Here is a 24,775-nt window from a genome sequence, read left to right as displayed (position 1 = left end):
AGTGGGACAAAGTGGCACAGGAGGAGTGTTACATTCAGCTCGTGGGTACAGTGAACATACAGGTGTGAGTGTGAGTCACTCTCTCTTTCTCTCTCTCTCTCACACACACACACACACAGGGGGGCCTGTGATCCCAGCTCTGACGCGCAGTCATGAGGTCTCATCAGCTGATCACACGACACGTGCTGGCGAAACGCGCCGAGCTACACGTCTCCGTGTGTGTGAGTGACCTTTGATCCACCAGGTGTGCGCGCGCTCCGGTCACCCAAGCCCACAGAGCCGTGAGCTAAACCGGAGCGGGATTCGGTGGGACGCGGGCTGCTGTCCGCCACGGGGAGGAGGGGGACGACGACGACGACGACGACGACTCCCCTCCCCTCCCCTCCCCTCCCCTCCCACCCCACAACTTCCCAGCTGCGCTTCACTTCGCATCCGCTTCGGACCCAACTCTACGTCCCCCGCCCCCCCCTCTCCGCTCCTCAGTCTCCTCCCTCGCGGAGGGCGTGTCTCTCAGGACCGACCCCTCGGGATCGACAGAGCGACCCCCGCGCGCTCGCTCCCGCGCGCCATGGCGTGCCTACGGGGACGCGCACTCGCACTCGCAGCGCGGACGCTCGGCTCGCGTGTCTCCGTCTGACTCGTGGAACCCGTCGGACGCTTCGCTTCTCTTCGCTTCGGTCCCGCCGGCGCGAGGCAGCAGCGCGAGGACGAGGAGGAGGAAGAAGAAGAGAGAGGCGGCCCGAGGACAGGACGGTGGGTCTCTGTTTTGTTTCTTCGGACGATTTAGCTCTTTCTTTTTTCTTCTTCTTTCAATCTTTGCTCTGCTCTGGCTCTTCCAACTAAGCGCAGTGTGTGTGTGTCGCGTCCCGCTACTTTTTTGGGCCTCGTTTGTGGCGCCATTCCATTTGTGTCTCTTCTTTTCCGGACACTTTTTTTAGTGGAGCCTCGACGGGCTGAGGCGATTTTTGTACCTCCGGACGCCGGAGCGGCTCTGTCTGTGTCTCTCTGTCTCTCTCCTCCTTCCCTCTCAGTCTCACACTCACACACCGTCAGTTACAGTTACTTTTATTCATTTATCGGACTTTTTCTCCGGAAGTGACTCACAATGTTTGTTTATTTACCTGTTTACAACGGGGTAACTTTTACTGGAGGCCTTAACCTAAGGTAAGTACCTGCTAGGCCCCGGTGGCCGGTACAAGGAGGTGGGATTCGAACCTCAACTGCGACCTTCTTTGGTAGAAAAAAAGCAAAAGTAGTAGTAGTAGTAGTTCTACCAGTCAATTCCGAATTTTGTTTCGTGGGACTTCATTACCGATACTGACTGCGTTATATTATTAGTTACACTTAGTTACATTGTCCGTTCGTCCATCCGTCAGCACTGTGCGTGTTTGTGTGTGTTTGTATTTACGCTGCTGTTCTGCGTCCGGCACCAGGACAGCGTTCCTGCCGGGTCCATGCAGCACTGCATTGTATCATGGTAAATCCCGGTACAGCAGGGTACTGAACTAATCATGCACCCCGTGCTCACAATGATTGTGGCGAGAGGGGAAACGTACGGTGTGTCGCACTGTAACTCATTTCTGTGTGTGTGTGTGTGTGTGTGTGTGTGTGTTCACACGCTCACACCCTCAGACTCCTCCTTCAGGAGGCGGAGCCAGTTTACACTCCTGCAGCACAGTCATTACCTAAGGAGACAGATGTTCTACGTTCAAAACGACCGAGTTGCGAGAGGAAGGATGCTTGGGTCCGGCATATCTCAGGGGTCCCGCCCCAGTTGTGCTCACAGTGCAGGCCCAGTGTGCAGTTTTATATAGCTGCTCATGCTGTATAGCGCTGTGTCGATTGGCTTCTTCTTTCGAAAATACGCCGGTACTAGCACCAGAGCGTTTTCCTTCTCTTACCCTGCGATGCGCGGCTCGCTGCTCCGTGCGTCCGTCAGCTCATTTGTGTGCGGCGTGCGCTGTTGCCCCGGTGGGGCGGGATGCCTTTTGGGGGGTGGGGGTGCGATGTGTCTGCGTGACTCTGCAACCTTGTAGGTGGACTTGGAATGTGTTCTCGTTGAGTCTCCGCTCCTCCCTGCAAAGTGTCAGCGTGTCACCGTGTGCCATCAAGTGACCTTCCTGGTTTCTGTTCCCACAGACAAGCAGCATGGTGGTAACGTGAGCGCCTGCCGTGACCGTGACTCCGAATCCTGACGCGCCATGGACGAGTCGGCGCTGCTGGACCTGCTGGAGTGCCCGGTGTGCCTGGAGCGACTGGATGCCTCCGCCAAGGTGCTGCCCTGTCAGCATACATTCTGTCGGCGCTGCCTGGCGGGCATCGTGGCGTCCCGTGGCGAACTGCGCTGTCCCGAGTGCCGCACGCTGGCGCCCTCCGCTGTCGACGAGCTGCCCAGCAACATTCTGCTGGTGCGTCTGCTGGACGGCATCCGGCAGCGTCCGCGCCGACCCCGCGAGCAGGGCCTCCTGGCAGGACAGCAGCCTAAGGCCCAGGCCAAGACGACCCCGGTCAGGGTGAGTGAGGGGTCGGCTCAGTCCGTGCCGTTCCTCTGTCCTGCTCTCTACCTGGCCCCTTACCTACGTGAATTACTCCGGTGGGAACGGGCTGCTGTGTGCCCATAAGCAAAGTGAGCTTTGTCTGTACTGAGGCCTCACGTGGACACCTTGTGAGGAGGAGATGCCGGTTGGGGGTGGGCAGGGCATGTGTCAGTGAGCAGTGTCAGGGCAGGCAAAAGTCACCAGGCATTTGCCTTCTGGAACATTCTTACCAGGATGACTACTTGAGGAAAGCTGTCATTGCACACTGGGAACAGTGGCTGTGTGTGTAACTTGCTATCGTGATGATGTGTGTTGAGGAGGGCTGCTGTGCTGTGTAGAGCGCCCCACAGAGGATCTTGACTGAATGGCACTGTGCTGCAGATCCCTTGGGCTTGTCTCACTGAACACACAGGGAGAGTAAAGGAGACACAGCCCCTCACATGGGGATGGGGGGTGGTTCCAGAAAGTTCAGCCAGCTCCTCAAGCTCTTGGTGTGTACTGGCTTCCGTTGTGTGACAACGCTACGCCCTTCTGTGTCTCGGTCATGACACTTTCACCTCGTGGTTTTCCTTGGAGCGTTCCTGCTACCCCCGAGGGGCGGCGCCAGGTCGCGTTACCGTGGTTACCCTGGGGGGAGCTCTCTGAATTGGCTGAGTGGTTCCTCACTTCCAGCTGTGTAACTGCAGGCCCTGGGGGGGTATTTGAACCAGATGGGGTGATTATATTGTAACCGTGGCGACCTGTGCTGTCTGGGGGGGTCGTAGTGCCGCCTCTGGGAGGGAGTCCTGCTCATTGTGTCTTTTCCCACTGTAATTTCAAGTTCCTGTTTTTGTTTTCCCTGCGCTCCCTCCCACTCCCCCGCTGCACTAATTATGGAGTCAGTGGCTCAGTCGGCCGACGGGCCAGCGGGTTTGGGCTTGTTGCACAGGTGTTGGCACAGGTACGAACGTGCGCACAAATACATTCTCAGACAGAAGGGTCATGGTGGTGTTGATCTCATGCCCATAACCCCTCCCCGTGGGTCGCTCACTGCTTGTTTGAATGGGACCAGTGTTTTCTGTAGTTTCCTTGTTTTTGAATTGGTTGGGTGTCTGCTGACCCCCCTGCGGAATGAGCAAACCCCGTTTAACCCGGTGAGGTCCTGGGTGCTGTTCACTCTCCCTTCCATCCTCGCTGGACCCTGGGCCTGTGGCAACCTGCACGTTGCACCGCTGCCATAACCTCGAGGCTACGACCTCCAGGTAACTATGGCAATGCACGTAGTGTGTGTTCTCAACCTGGGATGGTGGACATTCAGATCTCTAATGGCTTTCTTAAAATTTTTCTTTTTTTTTTTTTTTTTAAATATTGTTGTATGTTAATCTCCAGCTCCAACCCCAGTTCCAGGCTCCATGTCGCTGTGTGTTTGAGTTCCCTTCTAGAACTTTCCTTTTTCTGCAGTCGAAGGCTGCTGACACTCTTGATGGTGGGATAGGTTGCCTTTTGAGATGTGACCTTTGGGCTGTGTGCAACCCCCCTCTCCTCGGGGAGTTGGTTTCTTTTCACCTGTGTGTGGTCCTCCTTGGGGGGGTGTCATCCCTCTTCCTCTCAGCAGATACCAGACATGTATTTGTTTTGCCTGAGCACCATGGCAACAGCCCCTTTTCCCAGATTTTTGTGCAATGCAGGCTCATCAGGTGGGATCAGGTGTTGTGTGTGTTTGTCTTGCGACTGGGTGTCTGCGTGGTTTTCTTCCATTGTGTGTGTTGAGGCGGGTGGGCAGCTTTCTTCCATCAGCAGTCCTCTTTCTGTCGTTGTTTCTGATTCTACTCATTCCTTGCAGTTTCAGTGTGACATCAGGTTTCGTTGCATAGGGAAGCCCTCCTGCCGGTGCTTTTGGGGGTGGGGCTTGTCTCACATGCATACCTGCACTGTCCCTTTGGCAGACAGTGCGAGGAGGAGCTTGGGATAGCACAGGCAACAGCTTGGTCGAATCCCTTCTCTGTCCTCATCGCCATAGGCCTGAGCCAGTAGGCTGCCTGCTCTCGCACGCCAGTACTGTGCGGTCATCCTTGACCGTCATGGTCTTCCCCCGAATGCTCAGACTACATGGGTACAGCTGAAGGAAGAGCTGCAGCACTGCCCTGCTCTCTGCGCTAAGGCCTTGTGGCTTTCTCCCCTTGTGTTGTACATGGGCTAGAGTCCTCTTCGCTGTGAGGGGTACGGTGGAGCACTTCCTGGGAATCAGTAGCGCTGCTCTGGGATGCATTCACAACTGTGCGCGTGCATGTGCGCTCTCCACACTCAACCCTGCGCCCCATTCACTCCTGACACCAAGCTGTTGATGTAGCATTTCCGTGTTTGATTGGCTGAAGACACAAGGGGCAGCAAGAAAGTTCTGGAACTCCTGAGACTGGCACAAGCAGACAGTGACTTATATTAATTTCCAGACATTACTGAGCTCTTTACCCTCTCTACTGTCACGTAGGAGACTTGTTGGACCGCTAACAATGTGTCTAAAAAGCCTCGTGAAGCATGAGCGTCGCTGCTGGAGGGGGGCCTTCCTGAGCTCCCGGAACACACTGTGTCGCTCTGCAGGGATCAAGGTGTGTTTGCTCAGCATCGGCACTAATGGCGATTCTCGCTGGTGTGTAAGAGGAGGGTCCCTCACCAGGGCCCTCGCGTTGCTGGGCGAGCTCCACCCTTTCGCGACCACATGCTCGGCTGAGTGTGACCCTGGGTTCCAAAGAGCCCCACCTCCCCAGCACAGCTTCACAGGAACGTCTCCACCTTTCCCATGGCATGTGGTTTGGATGAGTATCTCAGGAGGAGAGCGCTGAACACACACTTGTACAAGTGTTGCATAAAATGTTTGTATGAGTTGCGGATGAAGCGGACTTTTAGCGATATTAATAATGTACGCTGCCATCCACAGAAAGCACTTGTCCCTTCTCCGTCTGCGCTACTGACGCAATGTGGAGCGGCCTCCTCAGGTTCTCCTGCGGGTGGGAGGAGGAGAGCCCCAGAAGCATGTGTGTCTGTAGAAAAGCGGCAGCGCACACTGTAGCCTTGCTTTCCAGCTGCTCTGGGGACCCTTGGAGACCAGGGTGGTCAGGGAGCAGCATGCAGTGATGAGCGAACTAAGGGGAAGTTCAAGCTTAGCTTGGTCATAGGGGAACAGCTGGTGGATGTGGCTGCCCCAGGTTTCTGGGGGGGGGGGGGTGTTGGGTCGGTGCCACAAGCAGCGTGTAGGCGTCAGTGCAGGGCAGGCAGACAATTGTGGATCCCAGCCTCTGAGACACGCCTGCATTGGTGAGGCTTTCCGGAAGCTCGAGTTGAAGCCGGAGCCTCGTTCCACAGGGCACCAAGTCCGTGTGGGTCGACGCCCATGGAGGGAGGGACACACCTTTCATGTCTGCTCGCCTTGTTTGTGTCGTCATCCTCTGACTCTGCGGAGCGAGAACAAAGAGGGGAGAAACAAAGCTGTGAGCAGATTTAAAAATAGCGCCGACGGCAGGAGTGTGTCTCCCGTAGGTTGGCAGTTCTCTGCTTTCGTGACTCTCTGAGTGAAGAGGAAATCAGAGCCCATAAATAGCTCCATAGCTGCAGAGTCCCGTTTGGGCACAGTTCAGTGGCTTCAGTACACTGTCTGGGGGGTGTCTGCATGGAGCAGGAAGTGCTCTGTCACTTAGTCTTGGGTTTGATCGCAGAGCCTTCAGTGCACTTCTGGGTGAGCTGTCAGTAACGCCATGTGGGTGTGAGAGCTGCACGCTCACAGAGCAGGACAAGAGAGAACCTGAAAACCTTTAAGGGCGGGAGGTCGGGGTCCCCTAGCAAGAAGGTGATGTTTGGAGAAGTTGGAGGACAAGTAAGAGGATGAGCAGCAGCCAGATGGATGCACTTGATCAAGGTGACAGTGGGCAGGTTGCTGTTGATTCTAAGGACGGGAGTGCGGCTCAGAACGTTCTGGAAGGACTCTGTACATGTGGTCACCGAGGTTGAAAATCTACTTAACCGCAGTGAGGAGCCAGTGGCTGTAGTGATGCAGCACATCAGTGTTATTCTGCACACCCTCTCTCTGTTCTGTTGTTGTTGTGTCTGTCTGTCTGTCTTGCAGGTAACACACTGAGTTGATTTACTGTGATTCCTTTCTTCTTGCTTTTACCACATACTGTGGTGCTGGTGGCTCTTGAGACTCATGGACAGGTGCCCTGTGTTGCCTCCAGGGGGTGCTGGTGTGGGTCCCAGCTGCCTCCGTGGGGTCTCAGTGACGGATGTCGTCTTTGAGGTGGGAAGAAGAGAGGGGGACAAGACTCCACGTGCAACTGCCTGAACTGCTGGACCCCACCGTATATCAGGAGGGGCCATCATGTGACTGACCGCGGCCCTCCTGAGCATGTTTGTCAGCCATGTGGACGTTTTGTCCGGGTTCAGCGTTCTGTTCTTGGTTTTTGCTCTGTGAGGTTACCTCTGCACTTGCCGTCCTGTGTCTTTGCTTCACTGACTTTTTCATACCACGTTTGGAGCTTGAAGTGCAGTCATCTTGTGTTCCCTGAGAGACACTCCTCCCCTTGCAGAGGTCAGCGCCATGCCACAGGAGGTGTCGAGACCCATCTTGGTCCGAGAACTCGCTGCTGCTCGGTCATGTGCTCATCCGCTGTATCTCAGCACCATGTGTTTTATCACTTGTGATCTCACACGCACCTGGTGTGTCTTCCTGTGGGTGGAGTCAGCTTTTCTGTGTGTGTGTCTAGTCTGTGCTCTTGATTCACTCCTGTCTTATTCCCAGAGTGATAAAGAGCTTGAACTTTGGTCTCGGGTCCAACACACCCAAGTAGGGAGGAGCGGGTGGTGTGTGGTACAGCACTGCTGTGGCAAGGTTTACCTTTAAAGGGGCCCACTGCCTGGTTCACACTGCACTTTACACCTGTGTATGTGTGTTAATAGTCCTCTCTCTCTCTCTCTCTCTCTCTGGCTTTTCCTTGTTGCTAAAGTGAAGATGGAGGTGAGCTGAGGTATCGTGAGGGCACCACAGTCCTGTTCTCCCCCAGTGCGGGGGTCCTCCGGCTCCCTGCTGAAAGGAAATCAGACCCCGTTAGCGAGAGATGCAGAAGCTGGAACGGGCGGCACTTGGACCAGGACAGACCGTGGTATTGTGTCCTCGTCCCCATGGCTAGGGAAGGAGTTTGGTACCCAGTCCACGGAGTGCCTCGCCTCCGAGCTCTGAAAAGGGCGCCTGTGGAAGGGCGGCCCTGAGGGGGCATATCAATGAGCCCCTTTGAGGGGGAGCAGCTTCCATGGTGGCTTTTGTCCAGCAGAGTGGGGAGCCAGTGGGGGACGCTCAGTGCCGACATACATGGCTCCTTTAGAGCAGTGTAGGAAGTCAGGCAGTGTGGGACAAGGCCTGTGTGTGGCGCTCTGGGGCCTGGGAAATGCAACCTTCCTCATGGTGGGGGATGGGCATGAGCATGGGGCTGACTTTAGGAGGGGGGGGCAGGGCAGGAGGCTCAGTGGTGTTGAATTATCCATGAGTGGCTCAGACACAGCATGGTGTGTGTGTGTCTGGGGAGGGGGGCTCTCGAACCCTGCGAATGCACCCTGTTTGCATTTCCCAGTTGTCGACAAGCGAAATCCCCCCGTCCCCACTCATTTTAAAGAAACATGCAGGATTTGCAGAACACGAGGTGTCTAAATGCTGTAAATAAAACAAAACATGGTAAATACAGCTGTACCTTCCTTTTCCTGTTTTGTACTCTTTCCCCCCTCCCCTTGATAAGACCATTGATTGTCAAAGTAACTGCCCCATCCATCCCCTGACAGGGTATCCCCCAGCTGCCCTGTGCCAAGGCTCTTTACAACTATGATGGGAAGGAACCTGGTGACCTCAAGTTCACTAAGGGTGATGTCATCATCCTGCGACGGCAGGTGGATGAGAACTGGTACCATGGTGAGCTGGCCGGCATGCATGGCTTCTTCCCCACCAACTTTGTACAGGTGATCAAGCCACTGCCGCAGCCACCGCCGCAGTGCAAGGCGCTCTACGACTTTGAGCTCAAGGACAAGGAGGCTGACAAGGACTGCCTGCCCTTCTCTAAGGTGAGTAACTGTGGTGCAACCGCCTCCAAAGCCACCTCGACCGAGGTATACACAGTGGCCTCACTGTGTGCTCTAGTGTCTCGCTGTTGTGTTGGGATGACACTAAAGGAGAAAAGCGGCAAAAGTGTGACTCCCCTGGGACTGTCCTGCTGGGATGGGGGTGCAGCTGGGTGAACAAGTGTCGATAGCACCCCCAGTCTGTTTAAAACCTCCATGGACTGTGTTCAGGGTGCAGCTGTTGCTGGACTGGTGGTGTTTGGCGTAGACGCGCTGGGGAGACACTGATGTTTGGGGAGCTTCTTCCTGACCACCATCTCCTGCCCCCCCAAACCCTGAACTTGTCCCTAATTGCTCAAAATGTGGTGAAGATACTTCTTTGTGCTTTTAAACCCTCTTGCACTGACAGCATCCTGCGTGCGTGCATCCGCACATCTCTGTTAAACTGATCTGACCTTGCTGGGGAAGGACTCTGGTATTAATGTGTTTCTCTCGTTGCTCATCACTAAGACCCTGCGATGCACTTGGACTCCTTTAAAGAGAGAGAGAGTGTGCGTGTGCGTGTGCGTGCGTGTGCGTGTGCGTGCGTGTGCGTGTGCGTGCGTGTGCGCGTGCGTGCGTGCGCGCGTGCGTGCGTGCGCGTGTGTGAGAGACCGACCCCACCTGCGGGCCTCGGCAAGACCATAGGGAGGCTGCCGCAGCTGATAGGATTCCTCTTTGTCTGGTTTTTATCTAGGATGATATCCTGACTGTGATTCGGCGAGTCGACGAGAACTGGGCTGAGGGGATGCTGGGAGACAAAATTGGCATCTTCCCCATCTCTTACGTTGAGGTGAGTGTGTCCGCTAGGTCATGTGGCTCAGGTACTGGTCCTTCTATCCTTCAGACTAACAGCAAAATTACAACGCTGCCAGTCTATGGGCAAGTTTGGCACACAGTGCCTCTCAGACTCGTGTGTGTTTTGTAGAATTTCAGCGGTTCAGCCATGTATGTGACTGGCAGCTTGACTGGCGCTTTACCCCACTTCATAAATGGACACCCCCCCCACCACCAAAATAATAGCCAGGGTATTAAAACTGCATGCAGGCAGCCCCCCCTGCAGTGAGAGCTTGTTTTTAAGGACTCCTTGCATGACTTGAAGCATAAAAGCATTCCAGTTGAGCTGTGTGTGAGAGCACAAAGGAAGGGGTGAGATTTTCAGATGAAAGCCTTCGTGGGGGCGGTCTCCGAAGAGCCCCGACAGCCGACGCACAGCCAATGGGAGAGCGGCAAAGGCAAGCTGCTCTCCTTTCACGCGCTGAGGCCTGTTTTCTCCACACAGGTGTGTCCTGGCTGTGTGCTGCCGCCGGGCCCTGTTCTGTGCTGGCAGAGTCCACGTTCCTGCTAGTTCCTTCTTGTTCCCGCGGTTTGCTCCCATTGGATGCTTTTGCTGACCACACCCATCTAAAGTGCTCCTCAGTATGCTGTTGCATACAGCTACTGGACCTCCCATTGGGCACTTCTGTTGACCTTTCGCTGACCTTTCCCATTGGTACCCCCTTGATCTGTTTTTCCCTGGCCCATCCAACTGACCTCTTGCTGACCCACTTCTGTTGAGCCCTCATGCTGACCACAGCCTTTGTGTTTCCTTGGTCCATCACATTGGCCACATCCATTGGACGCTCCCAATGTGTATACATTGTCTGTACACAGTGTACGTACATTGGGAGCATCCAATACGACTGTATATACAACTGCAATGTATGTACATCTCAGTGTATGAGCAGTCAAAGGGGTCTCCCTGACCCCTCCCTTTGACCACTCATGCTATGCTAGCCACACTCTTTGGCACCGTCACTGTCCTCACCTGGAGCATGAGCTTTGGGCAGCTTGGTGGCTTTTTCCTCAGCGCCTGGTTGGTGCGAGAAGACGTGGTTTCAGTCTCCACTCAGTCTGTGTGGTGTTTGCATGTCCTTCTGCTTGTGGGTTTCTTCTGGGTGCTCTGGTTTCCTCCCACAGTCCAGACATGCTGTTCAGGTAGATTGGTGACTTTGTCATCCGTACTGTGTCAGAGTGCTTTACTGATGTATGTATGAGTGACCTGTTGTAAGTAGCGTACATAGCAGTGTAAGTTACCCTGGTGAATGAGGTGTGGGCTGTTAACACTACAGTGTTCACTGGATCTTACTTTGGAGAGAAGCGTCTAAAGAATAAATGTAGATGGTCTGCAGTAACACAGCAGAACTGGGGCTTAAACCAGCAACCTACCTACCTTTTGGACCTACTGTAAATGTTACCAATCCTCCTTACTGACTGCTCCAGTTGACTCCTCTTGCTGTGATTACTCCGCAGTTCAACTCTGCAGCCCGACAGCTCATCGAACTGGACAAGGCTTCTGAGGCAGCGGCTGACCCAGGAGCCCAGCGCACAGGCGAGGCCAAGAAGAACGCCAAGAAGCGCCACTCATTCACATCGCTGAGCACAGCAGGCAAAGCCTCACAGGCCCCGCCGCAGCGCCACTCCATGGAGATCAGTGGCCCTGTGCTCATCAGTTCCAGCAACCCCACGGCCGCAGCCCGCATCGGGGAGCTCACAGGGGGCTTGTCCTGCAGTGCACCCTCACAGGTGGGTCTGGTGCCCGTCTTCGCTGCCGCTTCCTCCTCCTTTACTTGCTCAAAGGGAACTCCAGGAGGGGCCCTGGTGTCGTACCTCTGAGCAGGGTACTTCAACTCAGTCGCTCCGGTACAGATTTCCGCACACTTTATTAATTGGGTGAGCTTGGCCGCAAAGCACTGATGGTCACGTGCAAAGATTGGACATGCTGCAAGTAGAGTAGTGGTCAAGGACAGAGACTTGTAAATTAGGGTTCACTGGGTCAAGTCCTAAGAGGCACTGTGTGCTGTATGCTTGAACACGTGTGCATACTGCACTTAGCAGACCGCTCTCTCCCAAACCGCAGCAAATAGAAGTGCATCAATGAAAGGCAAAAAGCTTTAGAAACAAACATAAGATTATTTCAGTTCAAAAAACATGCTTTGGTGATAGTGAACAGCCCCCTTGTGGACTGTGGCTCCTCCTACTCATGTGTGTCATAGCTGTGTGCTGTGCCCAGCTGCCTTTGCACCCAAAGCTTGTAGGTTCAAATCCCACCTTCCACTTTAGTAAGTACATTTCTCAAGCATACCCTAAATTACCCCAGTGGGTAAATAATTGTTGCTACGTTAACATTGTGAGTCACTTTGGATAAAAGCATCAGCTAAATGAATAAACGTCAAGCAAAAAATTTGAGCTATAAGGTAAAGGAAAGCCTTACCTATCAGTTTAAAGTTGGAATTGATGAAATGTATGCAACTGTTAAGTATTATCGCAAATGGCTTTGTGTGATTTGATTTACTTTTTATAGCAACTGATTGCTTATAGCTCAGCAGAGAGAGATTGAGTGATAATGGAAATTAGAATTGCCTTGTTAGTATTGTTATATATGTAGTGCTTTTAAAAAGTAGCTTCTCAAACTGCTTCGGAGTAAAAAAAAAAAAAAAAAAAAAAAAAAACTATAAAAGGATGGGTTACAACTTCATGGCAAAAATAGTGAAATACAATTAATTCTGGGAAGGACCCTAACTAGGAAGCGTGCAGTGTTAGGGTAATGTCTGCACAGGGCTGTCACGCAAATGCTTTTACATTAACTCTGACAGACGGAGGTCATCAGCAACAGACAAAGACCTTTAGGCAGACACCAGGCTATGGACAAACACCACCATGATGCTGGATCACATCCCTCCAGGAGTGCCTATAGAAGAGATTCAGATAGAAAATACATAGATAATTGCAGCAGATGGCGTTGGACTCATTGATGGAGCTGTCAGCAGATCAGGAGACAAGTGACTTAGAGGTGGGTTTGACATCCTTCTATGTGGATGGAATTCAGCAGCTCTGAGGGACACGGGGAATAATTCCACTACAGCATGCACTCAGGCTGAACTGCAGTGTTAAACAATCTGTACAGATGGGCTCTTTGGATGAATATGTTGAGAAGGCAGCAGAGTAACATCATGGTTAGAATGAAATGGAAAGAACGTTCCCTGACTGCGTCACTCTGCGGTTCACGGTCTCACTGACACACGCTCACACTCGTGCTCCGTCAGCTACTCTGTTTACACACAGTGAGGCCGAGTTAACGCTAAACTGCGGTTGCTTTGTGCTGAATGGAAAACTTGTGTAAAAAGGTAACAAGGGCACCTTATTCCTTCCAAAATGTTGATGGAGCAGTGCTGTGACTTTGCCATTCCCCAGAGGCCAGCCTTCCTTTCTGCCAGCGGGCGATCGCCATCACTAACGCTCTGAGAATCGCACTCCGTTTAGCCGTGCCGTTTCAGCTGCTGTTCCGGGTTTTCCATGGCAACACCGAAATGTCAACAGATCACAGCTGTTGTTTGGTTGCAGGGCACAGGGAAAGGGAGGAGTGCTGAGCGGCACAGACAGCACCACGGCTTTGACAGGGAGGAAGAGGAGTAGCAGGAGGGCTAAACGAGGCCTCAGACAGAGGGCCGCGTTGACTGGAGTGCCGCGTAGACGTTCTTTCAATTGCAACCTGGTCGCAGCTGCAATGGGCCAAACGCTGGCTGAGCAGCTGCTGATGTCCTGCGGTCTGCGCGAGCGTGCATTTTTACTGCAGTTTGTCTGGAACAAGCAGCCTTTCAGCAAAACAGGCATAGAGCTGGAAACGGCCCTAACTTTGTTTCTTTTCCAGAAATTTCTCTGTAGGGCTTTCACGCATGACAGGGTGAATTAATACTTCCTCATTGTTTCTATTGCTAGTGGCAGTTTCAGGAAGTTGTACCATGAAGCTGCTTTGATGGGGTCTTTGTTGAGAAAAGTTCTTCCTAGAGATTACTATTATATTTTTATTTTTTTATAGAGCGCTCTTCTCACGTAGTGACACAGCACTTTAACACAGGCATACAGCAAGAAAAATTGATACAAACAAAGAAGACAGTCAACTAATGGCTACCATAATGAAGAATTTATTATAGAGGTAAGTATACCTACTGGCCACCGGGGAAAGGAACAAAAACTTCCAACTGAAGGTTGAGGGAGAAGGAAAAACCTCTGGGGGTCCACGAGCCAGTGGTTGCCCACCCCTCCTGGGCATTCTAGAAAGTAACAATTTGTAAGCCAGTGTTTTAACAAGTAGATGCCCCCAAAGACCCTTTCCGGAAGGTTCACTTCTTTTGCGTGGCTCTTGTTCGCAGAGCCGTTGTTGTGGGACCCCGTGCCGTTTTCTGCCTTGCGGAGTCCAGTGGTCAGGAGGCCCAGGTGCTTTCATGTGCTCTGACATGGGCACGCACACACACTTCCTGCAAGGTCAGCTATTGACCATTCCTGTTGCAGTGTCCTCAGTGAACCTCCACTGAAACCGATGTTGTTCAATTTCTTTCAAAGACAGCAGCCGTTAGCACAGTCTCCTTGCACTGAGAGAACCCTGGGTTTGATTAACCCTACTGCCGAAGTGTAGAGCACTACTGCGCTGTGCTGTCAGGTGCCTGTGAAATACTCCCCACACACCATGACAGCTGCGTTCAAGTGTTGTCACACTTTGAGGACCACTTGGGTTCCATCCTTAACCAAACATCCCAAGTCAGTGAGCTGGTCTGTGATCACAGCTCCATCAAGGGCCTTCTGGGTGTTCGGTATGAGTGTTCCCAGTTCACTTTTTCCACTGCATTAATTGGCTTGTTTTGTGCCACCTTTGCATTGGGTAATGATTTTATAGCAGTAATACAATCATGCTTGTGTTTGCTGCTGTAAAAATCCAGTTTGCAGCCCTTTTGATGCCATTTATCACTGTTTTGTGTGTGCGCTACTGTGGCCAGAACATCAGAACGTGGTCAGGTGCTCCGCAGTGCTGCACCGTGCTGCTGCTGATGTGTCTCAGCTGTGCAGGAGGAGACCACCCCCCCCGAGCAGGGACCCTCTTCACCTGCTTTCATCTCTTCCATTGCACAGGTCCACATTTGCACAACGGGGCTCATTGTGACTCCCCCTCCCAGCAGCCCAGTCACCACAGCGACAGTCTTCACCTTCCCAACAGACATCAGCTACGTGCCAGGCCCTGTGGTAAGACCCGACCCTGTGATGTGCCTTCAGAAGCAGGCAGGGTAAGGCCAAGAGGCTGTGCATGCCACGGTGTGAAGCACAAGTTGTCCTGTCTCCATCCACCCATGTGCCTGCACCACTTACCGTATGTGCTGTCCAAGGGGTCACCAAAGACCTGGTCACACTGCTCCTGTGCTTTGACACAGGCTGATGTTAACACCCACGGTGTTCCAGCAGCCTGTATGATTGCATGCTGCTCTTGTGTTTGGCACTTGTTTACTCCATGTGGTGCAGCCAAACCGCATGGCTAAACCAGTTCTACATTTGAGACAGTGGCTTGTTGCCTAGCGACATGCAAACAGCTGGCTGGGCAGCAGGGGTGCCAGGTTCAGAGCGCTTTTAAGGCCAAGGTGACACATGGTGTGGTGCCCCTTCCTCCATCCCTCTCTGTTCAAGGCATGGTGTGAACACAGCCCCTGCCATGCTTCGCCCACTGAGGTGCTGCATGACAGTGGCATTGCGCTCCTGCAGTTCGCTTTGCTCCATACCACATTGCTGTCGGTACCCTTTTGTGTGACTTGGGATAAATGACTGATACTATATAGAGAAGAGCTGTAGGTGAATGCGGGCAGTGTACTGTGTTTTCAGTGCTTTGTTGCTCGGGGGGGGGGGGTGACGCAGCAGGTTTGGCCTTTGCCTGCTGCTTGGGTTTGGGGTTTGAATCCCGCTTGGGGTGTGTCCCCTCCCCCTCCAGCCTTGTGCCCTGTGTTGCTGGGTTAGGCTCCGGCTCACTGTGACCCTGCTCGGGACAAGCGGTTTCAGTCAGTGTTTATGTATGCTTTTCTAGAGTCCTGCACAGTGAACCAAGTGCTCGTATCTCCTAGGCTCACCATGTTTTTACCTGCTGTTGCAGAGCTTGTCAGCACATGGGACCCTGATGTACAAGGTCTCCTTGTCCTCTTTAAAGCACCAAGATGATATTGGCTCTTTTTTATATCCCATATTGTACTTTTCAAAGTTTCTGAATTGCGAAGAACATTAACATCAGGTGGGCTGTGCTGTTGGACATGGATTTGATACCAGCTCAGTCTGCATGGTTTGCAAGTTCTCCCCATGTCTGTGTGGATTCCTTCCCACAGTCCAAAGATATAGGGTTCATGCGGACTGGTGACTCTGCTGTGTGGGTGTGGCTATGTGTGTTACACTTTAGTCACTCACATCTGTACAGCATATAGGTGCTTTACTGTAGTGTAACACTAAGTCACTCTGCATAGAGGTGTCAACTAAATACTAGTCACTTTCAAAATTCATTTAGAGGGTTTCCGCTGAGAAGGAACATTAGTTGCCTTGAGAGGTTTGTGTTTCTGAACTCCTCCCTCCTGCTTGGGGTTCACTGCACCCAGCATGTTTGAACTGAGACGCACCAGTTCAAGAGTGCAGGGGCAACGGAGGTCGAGCAGAAAAGTTGTTTATGGTTGCCATAGCAGCTGCAGAAGGAGTTGGGTGCTCTCTGACACCTTTCCCTCTCTCACTCTGAGAGCTGTCCCTGCAGTTTCTCTTCACACTCACCTGTGATCCAATTAGTGTGTGTAATGCTGTGTTTTGCTGTGTGTCTATAGGATGGGCACCCCCCTCCCCCACCCCCTCCCCCTATGGCCTCAGCTGTAGGAGCTGCTGCTCCGTTGGCTGGTGGACAGAGAGCTGTGCCTGGAGGCAGCGAGCAGAGCAGCAGACAGCGGCCCACTGTGTGAGTCGTGGGGGGCAGCAGGAGGGGCACCTGGCCTACAATGGAGAGGGAGGAGGGGTACAGCAAGGAACCTGGAAACACTCGGTGCTGTGGTACCAGCTGCTCCCCTAGTGTTATGGTTTTGGTGCCAAAACTTGGATGTCCAGGGCACCTGTGTATTGGGTGCATTGTGGGTAATTTTGTGCCCCTGAAGTAGCAGTATGTTGTGCTTCTCCCACAGGTATGTGGCCATGTTCCCCTACAACCCTCGAAAGGACGATGAGCTGGAGCTGCGCAAGGGCGAGATGTTCCTTGTGCTTGAGAGGTGCCAGGATGGCTGGTTCAAGGGCACCTCCATGCACACGGGCAAGATTGGGGTGTTCCCTGGCAACTACATGGCCCCTGTCGCCAGGTCCTAGTCTCTCTCTCTCTCACACACACACACACACACACACACACACACACACACACACACACACACACACACACACACAGTGGGGTGTTCCTCAACAACTAAATACATGTCCTGCTTTGCCCTAAAAGACACAAGACAAAGTGCTTACATTCTCACTGACTGTTGGACACACAACCCCCCTGGTGGGAGAGAACAGTGTGTTTAGTGTTGAGTACAAGTTCAAAAGACACTGGTAGCATAGTGGCTAGAGCTGCTGCCTTTGGTACTGAAAGCCATAGGTTTAAATATCATAGAGCTTTCTTCTCACACAGTGACACAGTGCTGAACCAAGGGATAAACTAATATAAGTAGCTGGCTATATACTGAATTACAGCATTATTGATGCAGTTGTTAAAGCTATAAGTTTACCTACTGGCTATAGAGGAAAGGAACAAAAAAATCCCAGCTGAAAGTCAAGGGAGAGGAGGGGGGGAATTTCTGGGGGGTCTAAGTACCAGTGGGGCATGCTGCCCCCCAGGCATTCTAAATTAATAGACTTAAGTCAATTTACAACTAATAACATTGTAGGTGAGTGTTAACTTGACGTCCCACTTCACATAGGTATGTCTGGTTTATCATGGAAGGCGGTTATCAGCTTCAGTCCACATGAGGTGCTGGTATCATGTCCAGCTTCTTTAGGTCATATTATAGGGAAACAATGCAAGAGAGAAATTGTTAGTAAATGATGACTTAAAGAAATTAGAGAGGTTAATACAGAAAGGGAAAAAGCACAACCAACAAGAATTACAGTGCTTAGTGATGTGCCAGAGTGAACATGTAAGTCTTAAGCCTGGATTTAAAGGCTGAGACTGACGGGACATTTCTGACAGTAACTGGTAGACTATTCCTACAGTTGAGGTGCTCTATAGCTAAAGGCACTCCCTCCTACTGAGGTCTTATTGATCACAGGTACTTTAAGGTAACCCGCATCCAATGAACAAAGACGACATCTTGGAATATAAGAACCAATAATCCCACCTCTATCTGTAGTACTTTTGAGCAAGGTATTTAGCCTAAATGGCTCCAGTAAATTACCCAGCTGTATAAATAGGTTGTCCGTTTGGGATTCACAATGATGGTCCTCGGCTCCAGAACGTCATAGGACCAAATTACTGCAGTTTGCACCCTGAATGTGTGTCGCCCTTTTCCTCAGGACCGGCTCGGGCGGGACCCAGACCAAGCTTCCCATGGCCCCGGTTGTCCAGGTTGGGCGGAGCCTGACTGTTAGCTCCTCCTCACCTCTAGGGCAATCAGTGGTTCCAGAGGGCAGTGCTGCCCAGGTGCCCACCCCCTGCCCCCTTCCCTTGGTCCCAACACCTGCTGTCAACCTCCCGGCCAGCCAGCAGCCCAAGGTGTTGATGCACGTGAGTGGGCAGGTGACAGTTAACCAGGCGCGCAACGCAGCCCGGGCAGGTGAGTTCCACCAAAACACAGGTGTGTTCTTCACAGTGGGCAGCCAGTACAGTCGTAGGCAAGAGCCACATTCGGGACTCTTTGCAGCAGAGGGTGGAACTCAGTCCCTTGTCCTCACATCCTGCTGTGAGCCACCCTCCCGGACAAGTACGAAACTGCAGCCTCCTGTTGTCACCTTGGTAACCTTCATTTGTATAGGCGGCAGGTCCCACTCATTGTCCAGCACTTGCATCGTGTGTGTGTGTGTGTGTGTGAGAGAGAGAGAGAGAGAGAGAGAGAGAGAGATTATCACAGTGGACAGGATTGCAGATGACTGCCCATCATATCCATGGATTTGTTTGATCTTTCTGTCTTTGCTGTGGTGTTTGTCATTTCTCTCACACTGGTGCTGTTTTGGACCAGTTTCTTTTTTTTTTTTTTCTTTTAATCTTATTTTCTTACCTGCTTATACAGCTGCAGGTAGCATGGTGGCACAGTGAGTAGCACTGCTGTCTCACAGCCCTTGGGTGGTGTGAGAGAATGTGGGTTCGATCACCACTCGGTCTGTGTGGAGTTTGCATGTTCTCCCCATGTCTGCGTGGGTTTCCTCCCACAGTCCAAAGACATGCTATTCAGGTTCCCCCATAGTGTGTGAGTGACACAGAGAGAGTGTGTTCCACTGATGTATGGATGAGTGACCCGTTGTAAGTAGTGTATCTAGCAATTTAAGTCACCTTGGTGAATAAGGCTTGTGGACTAGTAACACTACATAGTATTTATTCTAAGTTGCTTTGGAGAAAAGCATATAAGTGAATAAATAAGTGAATATTCTGCAAGTTATGTTTGTGCTGGTTCCTGGTTTAAGTCAAGTTATAAATCTTCAGATGCATTTTCAAGTTTGTTTTTTGAGGACTGACCTTGATCTTTGTTCATCCTCTGAGCTGGTAGACAGTAAGGAGCATCCAAGCAGTATGTGACCACATTAATTCAACTCCCTTCCACAATGTTTACACCTCCTGTCTCAAGTTCCCGAGTGTCAGTCATCGGTACCAGGATGAGCAATGTTGTTCATCTTTGTGGGATCAGTCAGCAGTGACACTGAACAGGAGTTTGACACTGCTCATTTGTATTTTCAGTAGAAATTAATTTTAATGTCCACGAAGCTCAAATTTCATGCATACATCAGTTTTACAAAGTACTTGTTACCACCTATAGCTGAGATTTTTTCAGAACCTAAACAGCAAATATAGGAACAGCTGTGTTCCGAACCTTTTATTGCCTGTTAACAGACTTCTAGTCCCTGTTTATTTTTTTCACACTTAGTTTCCCTGTGAGTCATGTCAGAGTACTTAACGGAGAGTAACTCACATCCACTGGTTTTTTGTGTGTGTAACAATATATTAGAGCAGGGAAAAAGATGGGGAGTGTAGGAGGCCTCCTTACTGTGTTATCTCCATACTTCACCGTACTGCACTGCCCTCATCATTTGAAGGGAATGTCAGCTGACCCTCCTCCTCCTCCCCCCAGCCACAAATCAGAGCCAGGAGCGGCCCACTGCTGCAGTCACACCTGTCCAGGCACACCTCCCGCCACAGACCATGCCCACTCAGCCACCTGGCCCAGTTCGAGGGGGCGTGCCTCTGGGCTGTGCTGCCACCTCCCTCACCCCACCCAATGTGAGTGCTGCGTCACTGGAAGGTGAATCTTCGAGGCCAGTGGCTGCGGTCATCGTTCCCCTTGGTCCCGGAAGTGGCCTCTCTGCCAATGGTTCAGTGGGCACCTGCAGCCCGGCCTGCCGCCTGGACCGGGACACCAAGGTGAGGTCGAGTTGAGCAGTTCATAGCCACTCTCTGTGACCATCACCGTGACCATGCGCTCCACTCACTGTCCCTGTACCCCACAGAAGGAGAAAAAGGGTTTGCTGAAGCTGCTCTCTGGCTCTTCCGCCAAGAAGAAGCTGCGTTCCTCTCCGCCCTCGTCACCCACGCTGGAGTGCGAACAGGCGGCCGGCGACCTGGCCCAGGGGGCTGTGGGCATAGAGCAGGACCCTGGTACCTTTTCCTGCCCTTCACCGCCGTCATCCTCCTGTTCCATGGCTCCCCCAGAACCCTCCCAACGCATGAGCGCCGCCCTGGAGGCTGCCGCCCCCATTGCGCCCCCACCTCGCCAGCCCTGCTCCTCGCTCGCCTTCCTGCACCAGGACGCCCGGCCCATTCTATGCGAGCGGTAAGGTGGACAGACGTGAATTGGCTGCTGCTGCCGCCGCTGCAGCTCCATTGCACACTGTGCTAACAATCCGTCCCTTTCTCAGGTACAGAGTGGTGGTGTCGTACCCCCCCCAGAGTGAGGCTGAGCTCGAGCTGAAGGAGGGAGACATTGTGTTCGTGCACAAAAAACGGGAGGACGGCTGGTTCAAGGGCACGCTGCAGAGGAATGGCAGGACGGGGCTATTTCCGGGCAGCTTTGTGGACAGCCTCTGACACGCGCACACATGCACACACTCGCTTCGAGTGCCTGGGCTCTCAGTCCACAGGCTGCCTTAATGACTGAAAGACTGAGAACTGAAGTCTAGAGAGCAAAGAGCTGTTGGGCAAGATGCAGCAACTGTAGGGCATGGCACCCTTTGCCGCAACGGTTCCTTACTGGCCGCTCATGTATGTCTTGGACCAACACTGAACCGTGTGCCTCCAGCTCTTTGCCACTTTACTCTGTGGACACAAAGGTCTCCACATGTAAGACCTTAATGAGTCTCATGCTGAGGTTGATGCTCCAGCACTACGTCTCTCTCCATCCGAATGAGCGCTTATTGTCAGCAGTGATGTCATCGACGTGCAGCTGTCTGAGTTTTGCTGGCCCTTCAGCATGGTGACTCTGGTCCATATGAGCTGCACGTAGAGTTCAACTTGAGGTCATCAGTAGAGAGACATCGCTCATCATTCTGACCCTGATAAAGATGAAGGAGAGAGGGTGGAAAGGAAACACTCCACAGTCACTCCTGCTTCACTTGGACTTGTGGGCTCGAGCTCTGAGATGGTGCTGGATGAAGCCACAATCACAGCTGCTTTCCTTCTCAGCATCGCTAACCACAGAGTTCTAGTTCCAAAGGAGGCGATTGATGTAATCGTCACAGTACTGGCCTGAAGAGTAAAATTAATATATTTCTATTTATGTTCACAACGGAACCTGTGGAGGAGGCGTTGAGGTGTTCTCCACTTGGTTCAAGCTGATATTTCGTGCACCGATTGTCAGAGTAGGCAGATTCTACTTTTCTTTGTATACGGGCTCTTCAAGTTACAAATGGTCTCGTTACGAATGTTAGAAGAAACACTTTTTCGTGTATTTCTGTTATTCATTCGTATCTAATGGTATCTCCTTTGTTTGAAACTTCTCTGCTGTGAAGGGAACGTCACCTGTTTTCCTCCAAGCCCACAGAGACAGAGCAGTGTGTGGAACTGCCTCAGTTCAACTCCCTTCCACAGTGTTTACAGCTCCTGAGTGTCAGTGATCTGTACCAAGGTTAGGGACATTGTTCATCTTTATGGGATGGAATCGGTCACCAAGCAACAGTTGTTTTTAAATCAGGGAGCTGGAGTGCACTATATTGCGATTGACATGTGCTGAACACGATCTTTTGCCCGTTAATGGAACACACGAGTGTTCTCGCTGTGCAGATTTCTCTGTTCTTCCTGTACCCAAGTGTACCTTGTTCTCATTGTAGACAGTGTGTTTTGTCTTTGATTAGCTGCTCATTTTCTCTCTGATTCTCTACTTCCCCCCCCTGTTTGTTACCCCAACGTTTGTAACTGAACTATCGTAGACTTGAATTCGTGGGCCGGTGCCGGCAGGAAGTCGGGTTCCGGCCCGTTTCTTTGTTTTTTAAAGCACAATGTGTGGTGAGAAGTCTAACTGTAGTAGTTGGTCTTTGAGGTGGACACGCTCCCCACATGCCCCGCCCCCCCGTGCCAAAACTCCAGTGAGGTGTGGCAGGCACACTGCCCGATTCCCAGGAGAACCCTGTGGTCAGCACTGCGGCCACGGTCCATGTCGCGTGGGACGCAACAGTGAGGCTGCAGGCACAAGCAGTGGTCAGGGGGTCCAGCAGGCGGCACTACTGCAGAGAAAGAGTGAGGGGCGTTTGTCATCGTGGTCGTTGTCTCAGATGGTTGCTAGTCTAGGGGGTACTGTAGGAATTGACCGTAGTAAACATAGTGAAAGCGCTGGGCTGGGCTGCTCTGGTTCTTTCGTTCTGCTGCGTTTCTCCAGTGTTACTAGACAGCCGATCGTGAGCAGGGCATCCGCTGCATGTCCTGTATGTGCATGAGGGATGTACAGTACCAGACTGGATGGCCCCACCCAGCCTGTAACAACCATGATGCTAATAAAGCTACAAGTTCCTCTTTGGTTTTTCTTTATTTTGTCTCTCTCATTTCCTGCATTTGAACCTTGTATGTCTATAAGCAAGTAATGAGCCTCTTGGAGGTCTGGTCTGAGGTAGGTTGTTGGTTCAAGCCCCAGTTCTTGCTTCGTTACTGCAGACCATATTATTCATCTAGCAGATGCTTTTTTCCAAAGCGACTTACCACAAACTATGTAGTGTTATCAGCCCACACACCTTGTATACCAAGGTGACTTACACTGCTAGATACATTACGTCATTCATGCATACATCAGTGGAACACACTCTGTCACTCACACACTATGGGGGAACCTGAACAGCATGTCTTTGGACTGTGGAAGGAAACCAGAGCACCCAGATAACATACAAACTCCACACAGACTGAGCGGGGATCGAACCCACATCCTCTCGCACCACCCAGGTGCAGTGAGACGACAGCGCTACTCGCTGTGCTTTTTTTTTTTTTTTTTTTTTGGGATTACGATAGTCCTGCTGCTCTTATGTTCTTTGTTCTCGCAGGTTCAGAAGATCAACATTGATGAGAGTGTGTGTGTGTCTGTCTCCCTCTTTTTGTCTGTGCTCCTTGCTGGGGTTTGAGTAAATCAGGACGAGGGGACCCCCTGCTGACAATGGTGACTCCCTGATCAGTGGCCCAAGGGGCCGCAGGAGACACATTTTGAGCCGTGAAGCCAGCCCTCCCTGGAAGGAGCACAAAGACAACGCTGTCATCAGCTAGTCTGCCTCCTGCGCTCATGTCCTTCCTGGAGACGGAACACGTCTCGGCATCTTAATTACGGGTGTGATCTCTCTTGACGTGACACTTGTGGAAAGCAACGCAGCGATGTAGAGGAGCTGAGCCGTTCCTGCCTGCGACAGGCTCTCTGGAGCGATTAGCTCTGCCTGAAAGCAATCTGTGCGTGTTGCTGAATCAGGATGACACGTAGTGCATGAAGTTGCATGATCTGGATGGCTACTCTGTGTGTGCGTGGAAAAACAAGGACAGCTGGAGCTGAGGGAAGGTGAGGCAAAGCTGCAGAAAGCACAGTAAAAAGGAAGCCTGTAGCACTGCCCTGTGGACACTATCTGCGTAAAAGGGTGGCAGTAAGGTGCAGTATGTGGAACCGCCTCCGTTCAACTCCCTTCCACAGCGTTTACAGCTCCCGAGTGTCAGCGGGGAGGAACGTTGTTCATTTTTATGGGATCGCTCAGTTGACAGCGCGCACCGTGAGGGTTCGAGAAGAGTTGTGCTTCGCGGAGCTTGCACTTGCAGTGGGAGGACTACTGAGCGATCAGGACGGCGATGCTGATGCCACGGTGAAGCGTGTAGATGACGATGAACCTAATTAGGAGGGAGAACGAGCGGTTCCGCTCAGCGCGTTAAGGTGCGGCTAGCCCCAGCCAGCTTTCCTGTCCCTCGGTCATCTGACGGAACGTGGGTCAGTGCGAATCGAACCCGGCCCCACGGGCCACTGGGCCCAGGGCTCCGAGGAGGCTCCGTAGGACTGTTGTAGTCAAAGCCAGAACCCTTGGGTCAGCGTCACTAGCGAAAGGAGGTGGTGAAACCGACCGTGTTCGTATTTAACCCTTTGTGTTGCGTCCTCTGGGGGGAGTGTCCCCCGTTCTGTCGAACCTGCAGACGCTGAGCCATCAAGTCAGCTCACCTCCGAGGACAGCGACTTCGTACCGTGGAGGGGGGTAAGGGGGTAGTTAATGATCTGTGAGGGGGAGGGGAGGGTAGGAGCGCCAAAGGAGCCCGACTCTGTGCCTGCGTGTCTGTCGATTACGGCACTGCTCCTTGTTCAGAACCCCTCTGTGACTCGCATCACACGACACACACGACTGTGACACGGAGGAAGGGCTGGGGCTGGAGGTGACGTCACTGCGGAGTGCAGTGTGTTCAGGCGCGCGCGCGCGCCTACACTCCAGCAGTGTGCTGAGGTACAAAGGGGTGAAAAACCACGTCTCCGCACGACAACATAAACTGGAAGTAATGGTGATAATGAAGCATCTTTATATTCCTCTGACTGAGCGCCCATTTGTGTCTTTATTGTGTTCTGACACGGGGGAAGAGAACAAGGGAAATACAGGAGGAATCCGCCACACGTCACGTGCACACCGTGATT

General features: G+C 52.3%; 1 protein-coding gene across 1 annotated transcript; it reads left to right on the top strand.

Annotated features, from left to right (window-relative positions):
* The first annotated feature begins 378 nt into the window (after nucleotides 1-378).
* On the top strand, nucleotides 379-22,858 carry sh3rf1 (SH3 domain containing ring finger 1). The gene is made up of 12 exons (XM_018733161.2): nucleotides 379-753; nucleotides 2,140-2,513; nucleotides 8,337-8,612; nucleotides 9,346-9,441; nucleotides 10,941-11,213; nucleotides 14,595-14,705; nucleotides 16,304-16,431; nucleotides 16,652-16,822; nucleotides 18,018-18,277; nucleotides 19,784-20,073; nucleotides 20,160-20,482; nucleotides 20,568-22,858. The coding sequence occupies exons 2-12, from the start codon at nucleotides 2,202-2,204 to the stop codon at nucleotides 20,734-20,736; spliced, it is 2,409 nt and encodes an 802-aa protein (XP_018588677.1). The 5' UTR covers nucleotides 379-753; nucleotides 2,140-2,201; the 3' UTR covers nucleotides 20,737-22,858.
* The last annotated feature ends 1,917 nt before the right edge of the window (nucleotides 22,859-24,775 follow it).

This window comes from Scleropages formosus, chromosome 9, assembly GCF_900964775.1.
Source record: "Scleropages formosus chromosome 9, fSclFor1.1, whole genome shotgun sequence".
Taxonomy (NCBI): domain Eukaryota; kingdom Metazoa; phylum Chordata; class Actinopteri; order Osteoglossiformes; family Osteoglossidae; genus Scleropages; species Scleropages formosus.
Note: the sequence above shows the minus strand (reverse complement) of the source record. Positions and strands in the feature narration are given on the sequence as shown.